Source organism: Montipora capricornis, chromosome 5, assembly GCF_036669925.1.
Source record: "Montipora capricornis isolate CH-2021 chromosome 5, ASM3666992v2, whole genome shotgun sequence".
NCBI lineage: Eukaryota > Metazoa > Cnidaria > Anthozoa > Scleractinia > Acroporidae > Montipora > Montipora capricornis.
The window spans coordinates 19,631,068-19,638,567 of NC_090887.1; the positions used below are offsets into that span (position 1 = coordinate 19,631,068).

The following is a 7,500-nucleotide window of genomic DNA, read 5'->3' on the forward strand; positions in this document are numbered from 1 at the left end:
TCTGAACAAGTAGCCCAAACGGGCGCCTTACTGATTTATCCATTTCCCCACTTTCTTGTAAATTTGATCCCAACTGGAATTAATTAATTCTGGGCTCTTAAAAAAATGACTCAGGCTACTAACTTTTAATGTTGGAAGCCCGAAGGGCTCGCGGAAAATTTTCTTAGAGAGCAGCCTTGCATTAGTAAGAGAAACCTTTAGAGTACAAACACCTTCAACATTGTTTTGAATTTTTTTGTATCACCTCCTGCCCTTCTTCTTCGTCATATTCCTCAACCTCATCTTGTTCTTGTTGCTCCACAAAATGAACAACACCAGCATCGTACTCTGCCTCCACCAAAGCGTTCTCTTCTTCTTCTTCTGCATCTGCGCATATGAATATAGTGCAATGCATATAAACGACTGTGTCAGTCTGAGCACTGGGATCTGATCTCCAGGGCCTGGTTGTTCGAAAGCCGATTAACTTAATCCAGGATTAGCGTAAACTTTTGTTTCATGTTTTCAACTTTTTGGTTAAAGTTTCTTTTGCTTATTTTTGTTTTTCAAGATCGACATCTACTAATGTAAATTTTATCCGAATATCAGCGTCGAACAGCATTTGGGAGTAGAGAAATAAACTTTTTGGTTAATTTTTAATCTCGGATTAGTGTTAATCGGCTTTTGAACAACCGGGCCCAGGGTGACTGTTGGTCCCTGGCTAATAACATCTTGCTTAGGCTGGCAATCCACATAATTTTATATGTTACTCAGCCATGCTGTGTCACTCAGTACGGTATACATGATTCATTAAATTGCATGGGAACTGTAGAGGATTGCATCAACTAATGTAATTTCTGATGATTGAATGACTGAATGAATTAGTCAGAAATTGATATTCTGTCTCCACAAATGGAGAGACTCGTGGGTGTCACAGGACTAGTTTAGGGTATTTAACAGTTTTGGCAGGAGACTTCAGGTCATTCTAGGTCAGTCAGTCTCGATGTCTATTTACTTTATTATTATGTGCTGCTTTTAGTTATTTTCACCCTTTCCTCGGGGTTTTGTGCTGCGGCATTAGACAAGGAATATGTTTCCACATGTTTTTTGGCCACGTCTAAAGGATGGCTTTTTAGTGGTTTTTCGTATCTGGCGTAGCACAACTTCTATGAGATTATAATTATTTAACTTTAGTTATATTTTAAAAAGTACAACTACACTTTTGAATTTACCGAAGATCACAGTCGAAGCAAACACCACTAAAGTAAATTTCTTAGACGTCACCCTTGACCTCCAATCTGGAAAGCACTATCCCTACACAAAAGAAGGAAACATCCCACTCTACGTTCACAAGAAATCTAATCACCCCCCATCCATCCTAAAGAACATACCGGAATCCATAAACAAGCGCCTCTCAGAAATTTCTTCCGACAAGGAATCATTTGATAAAGCGAAAGAAACCTACCAAGATGCACTCAACAAGAGCGGCTACATATATAATCTAACCTACAGAAAAACAACTCCAGAAACCAAACACCGCAAGAATAGGCCTAGAAACATCACCTGGTTCAATCCTCCATACAGCCAAAACGTCAAAACAAAAGTTGGAAAGTGTTTCCTCACCTTAATCGGCAAGCACTTCCCAAAATCACACCCTTTGCACAGAATTTTCAACCGGAACACTCTCAAAATTAGTTATAGCTGCATGAGCAATGTAAAAACAATTATCTCCAACCAAAATAAAGCCGTCATTAACAAGTCATCAAATCCACCCGCTCAAACTACCAACACTTGCAACTGCCGTGACAAAAGATCCTGCCCTCTAGACGGAAACTGCAACGTGCGGAATATCATCTACCAAGCAGAGGTCACAACATCTCAGTCAAAGCAAACCTACATCGGTCTTTGCGACACATCATTCAAATCACGTTATAGAAACCACACATGTTCCTTTAGAAATGAACGCTACAGAAATTCCACTGAACTTAGTAAATATGTATGGGGTTTGGAAGACAAGAAAGTCGACTATCACATTAAATGGCGGATTGTTAGGCATGCGAGATCCTATTCAAATGTAACGAAGAAGTGTAATTTATGTCTGTGGGAGAAATACTATATAATTTGTAGACCAGATTTGGCGACCCTTAACAACAGAAATGAGCTTGTAACAAGTTGCAGACATGCAAAGAAATTCCTTCTTAATAGCGTAATTATTTAAGGCTTATTTTTAGCAGCTCATTGGAAACAGTTTTTATTGTTTAACCGTTGCTATGTACCCCAGCCAATGGTGAACTGCTACCGTTTTTTTCAAAATCACTGTAAAACACCATGTATTCCTTCTTTTTGGCAGTTGCCTGATGATTGCTTCGTGAGAAGCATGAAACTCGGAGTAGCAAATAAATGTTTTTGACCTTGTTCAAGTCTACGTATCTATTCAAAGCTCTGGTAAACCATTGAGCACTTTTAGCTGATTATCAATTTATCACGTCATTTCATTTTATATACCGGTATATATATATATATATATACGAATTATCTTGTAAAAATTTTAATGTTACACTTACAATGGCTGAAGATGATGTTTGAAACATCGAAACATGTTCCGTAAATTCAAAAGTGTGGTTGTATTTTTTAAAATATTAGTAACACTTGTGCTATCCAGACCATTTGGTTAACTTTAGTTATCATAATAGTAGGGTTGTCTTACCCTAAATAAACTTTCACTCAAAGCTCGTTGTAGTGTAGTTGGAACACTGAAAATTCCCCTTGCACAGCTTAAGAAACAGTTACCTCTCAGTTACATTCAGTTTCCTAAGATGTACTTACCTTCATATTGTTGTTCTTCTGCTTTTCTTTGCTTCTCCTCTTCCTCTCTCTTCCGTGCCTCTTCCCTCTCTCGCGTAAAATCAGCAGCATTCTTCCTTGATTTCTTAAGTTCCTGAATCTGTCCTCTTCCCCTACCCCTTCCCCTAATTTTACTGTAACTGTGGGTAGTGCCACTGGGGGATGTTTTTGTTAGTGTCTCAGCAGATGCTGAAGACGTCTCTTCATCCACCCTGTCGTCCCAATTTCTTTGATTTCGTTGTGCCCTTGGTTCTCTTGCATCATTTCTTAATAGAAAAAAAACCGTGCAATGATGGTGAATAAGTCAATTTTACTGACTAAATGGTGAAAAAGCATTACTGTCACAGTACACATGGCACAATTTGCTGAACACAACTGCTGATCAATGATGATGCAGAGCAACTGCAGTTTGTCAGCAGTTGTTTAGCAGTCCCATTTTATGATGTCACTTCCATTCCCGAGATTAATATTATGCATTGCGTTATGTTCATCCCAAAATTCTACTCTTCACAACATTCCATCCATACTCTGCATAAATACGTTGACTAAGGATAGAGAAGGCCACAATACCAGTTAAAATGGTATTAAACAACCTATCAACACTGAAAGTTCCCAGTCATTCTTCTAACCAATTTGCCGTGTAGGATGTGGCTAAACTATCCTGGATACAAATTGTTTGGCGGGGTATTAAAACAATAAGAGAAGAAACTTACCAATGTGTGTTTGTGTTCTCTTCAAACTTTGGAATGCGAACTTATCACACATATGATATGCAGGGAATGGCAAAGGGCATTTGAAATGCATTCAACACACAAAGCTCAATAATGTTTAAATTTTATGGAATCCATGTACCTGCTTACTGATTACTCTGCTATATTACCTCAAAAAGTTAACTACTAACCCACTGACTTTATTGGAAGTGAGACTTAACAGATTTTACTCCAGATGTCTAAGGCCAGACGATTTAACTCATCAACTGGGGTTCTCCTAAGGCATTTTAGGTGTCAATGCATTAAGAGGAACAAATTTTAATAATAAGGGGTGGCAAAAAAATGTATTTCAGCATTTGCATCACATCAGTCTTCATTCGTGTATTTAACAGAATAATGGCTCACCAAGGCAAATATCCTGTAAGTATCGCATCTGTCATTTATTGTACCCTATTATTGCAAGGTGGTCTTCAATGATAAGTAAAATCATCTTGCATGAAAGAGACTCTGTCTGCAGTAAAATCTTTAAGTGCCACACTAATAATTGTTTTCCTACTTCCATACCTTTCTCTCCGTGGTTCACCAAATCCTCCACTGGAATTTTGTCCTCTATTTTCTTCATCCCTCCTTCTGTCTTTTCGCTCTTCCCTTTTTCTATCCCCAAATCTTTGGCCTTGAGCATCATTATTATTCCCCCATTCCCCCCTCGTTCTTCCATCGTCTCTTCTCCTTGGCTCTCTGTCTTCTCTGTTATCACCAAAATCCCTCCTTCTGGCTCTATTATCATCATCTTGTCTTCTGACATTTCGTTCCCTTCTATCATCGTCATTTCTATTTCTATTTCGCTCATGTCCTTGGTTTTCCTCATAATTATACTCCCTTTCCTCATAAGTCCTTTGCCGTCTTCTATTCCTCTCATTTCGTTCCTTCACTTCATTGTCAAAATTCTCCACTTGATCACCCCAATCTCTTCTTTCATTCCTTCTCCTACCACGATCTCTTTGGCCACCATCATCTTCCCTCTCTTGCCATCTTTCTCGTTCTTGCCTTCCAAATCTTTGCCTTCCTCTTTCTCCTCCTTCTGTATCTTCCTCTCTCCTTCTCCTTCTCTGCTCTGCATTGTTGTTCCTCATTCTTTGATCTGGAGCATAATTTTCCTTGTTTCTATCATTTTGCTGAAACTCCTCATCATCCATTCTCATTCTTCCTCTTGGTGCTCTGCTTCCTCCTCGACCTCCTGTGACAAATTCTGTTATATCATATCTCCGTCTCCCACCACGACCTCCTCCCCTTTCACGCCAGCGAGAAGTGGCCTACAAAATAAATTAAACCACTGAAATGTCAACATTTTGCACGAAGTCTTTCAAAAGTGAAGTGTTTGAGGCAGTAGGTACTAAACCATAATGTTGCCTTTCATCGGTGTGCTTATGAGACACTGGCGTTACCGAGATCAGAAATTACAACAACTAGTTGACCTCATTGCCTGATGAAGACTAGCAGTATGCAGTCAAAACATCGTGATCTACATCACAAGTGACTACATCGTGAGACAAACGAGAATACTTTATTATTATTATTATTATTATTATTATTATTATTATTATTATTGTACTTCACCACGATGAATAACAGCAACCTTTTTTACACCAATAATATTATTCACCATTCTCTCAAATCCCAAGTAGAGAATGGAAACACTTTTACTGGCATCGTCGTCAAGTATTCAAATGGAAAATACTATCCACTGGCAGCCATTCATAGCATGTGACAATGAATGAGTTGCCAGTAATCGGATCCCTGTTTATACGCAAAGGGTTCTGGGATCGCCAGGGGCCAAACAGTGCAAGTGGCTGTAAGAAAATATTTCGCAGAAACTTATTTTCAACCTCCAAAAAACGATTTTGGAGACAGATCAACGCTTTTTTGTTTGAATAACCATAAAATATGAGATGAAATTTTCTCGGATTAACCTTGCTTGCGAAAGGATCCGTAAGGTTTATTGTGAAATTGACATCTCATCATGGTCTTGAAATATTACAAACTTAGGTACAAATCTGGATCAAATAACACAATAAAGCCTTTTTAGTTGTATTTACATGATTGTGCTCTTATTAGTTATGTCTTGCGCAACCGAATTATGGCTTCTGGAAATTTACCTCCTCATAGGAGAGAAGTCGTTGTCAGAGGAGATGGAATTTTTTTCTACAGAGCTAATGCACTTTGGAGGGATGAAATGAACAATGAAAAACATGAGGAAATCCATAGGTTAATTTCTTGTTTGATTGAGAAAAATCCAATGGTTTTTTGAGTCGCTACTATTTTCTACAATTCCTGCAACTAAGTAGAAACCTATAGTTTTCACCAAATACTGGAAGATGAAAACCTTGAACATATATCAGATGCCTGTATGTTACTTGTACCTACTAACCTCACGCTCTTCTTTTGTTTTTGGGCCTTGTTCCTCTTCCCGATACATATCATGCTCCCATCGGTCTGTTGTCCTGTCCCATAATTTCCTATTGGTTGCTTGTCGCCTAATCACACACAAATGGCAAATGATATAGAAATCTCAGAATCTCTCCACACTAAGTAAAGTAGCCAATGCTTTTGTTGGCTGTTGTTGAAACAGAAAAACAAGGTACAAAGGGTATTATAAACTGACAATTGAAAGAAATTAAACAAAAAATGTTTTATGACATCTTCTGGTCATTGCTTTTAAAACTAGAGATGGCAGGCCATAAAGTCAAGCAGGGCGTAATGTGATATAGGAGACGCCAAATTGGCGCTTTATACCATGCATTTAGTATCAAAGAAATAAAAAATTCAGATTTTGAAATACTTTCTCTGAAGTCAAATCACACACTGTAAACTGTTCATTGTTCATTCTTTAGATAATAATGTGTACCTGTCTCCGTCTGCGTTGTCTGACCATCTGTCATCATGGCCCCAGAATGTTGTTCTGCGAGGAATAATAGATGGATCCCATTTCTCCTCTTCTTCATTCTAACAAGCACAAAAGGGAAAGAAACCTCAACAAAGTCAAAATTTTAAAAAAATAGTTCCCTTTAGTATTGCGATCTTTTGATAGTTTTGCCTACGCGCGAGCCGTCAATATTTCGTGGTATTGCCGTCTCACTTTTGCGGCCTGTGATTGGTTCTAATGTTGAAATTGACGTTGTTGCACTGAACTGGGTTGCTGATGTACGCAAACAAATACGTTTCGCAGGTAGAAAGAATTGAGATTTCGATCAGGCACGGGTTGATTAGTTTACAGTTTTATTTATCATTATAAATGATGGATCGCGATACAAAATTTCGCGACTCCACCCAATACGGAATATATTTTCTCCCAACGCCGTCAATATAATGTGATATTGCCATCTCAAAATCGCAATTTGTTTTTAATAACAGTGTATGAAATATTCCATTTTTCATTAATCATAGAGAACATGACTTCAAAACCTTTGACAGAGCTAAATCAATCCAAAGAGGTCTTGTTTGTTGGTTTGTTTGTTTTATCTTTATTTAAAGAGGGAGACGTAATAACCTGTTACAGTTTTCTAACTTACAGCCGTCTCCGAGCATTTTACCCTCCCAACCATGATACACCACAGAAGACAGACCACAACACCGGGAACTACATGCCCTACTCTTTGCGACAAGTGTGCCTTTTCTTTTACGTCCCACAGGATTATGAACATTGAAGGGTTGTGAGACAGGACCTCCGGCTTATCGTCCTTATCCGAGAAGACTACAGAGTCTAACCATTCGCAGATGAAATTACAAAGGCAGCACTTTCTCCTCAGTTATTTAAAGAACCTGAGTGTTGGTCTGGCCGGAGTTGAACTCACAACCTCCCGCGTAACAGCCCGGTGCTCAACCAACTGAGCCACAGGTGCGCGGTCATGGAACAGGTTCCACCAACTGTGAACAAAAGTAAAAGGTTTATGCAATCTACCTATTAACTGCT

The 7,500-nt window shown here is 38.6% G+C and overlaps 1 protein-coding gene across 1 annotated transcript in view; it reads right to left on the minus strand.

Moving 5' to 3' along the window:
• LOC138049816 (zinc finger CCCH domain-containing protein 13-like) overlaps positions 1-7,500 on the minus strand; it is a 21,995-nt gene that overhangs the window by 11,132 nt on the left and 3,363 nt on the right. The window contains exons 5-9 of the mRNA XM_068896264.1: positions 6,436-6,533; positions 5,959-6,064; positions 4,095-4,843; positions 2,803-3,086; positions 245-366 (exon numbers count right to left, since the gene is read on the minus strand). Of these exons, the coding sequence (XP_068752365.1) occupies positions 245-366; positions 2,803-3,086; positions 4,095-4,843; positions 5,959-6,064; positions 6,436-6,533 (1,359 nt within the window). The remainder of the gene's footprint in view (positions 1-244; positions 367-2,802; positions 3,087-4,094; positions 4,844-5,958; positions 6,065-6,435; positions 6,534-7,500) is intronic.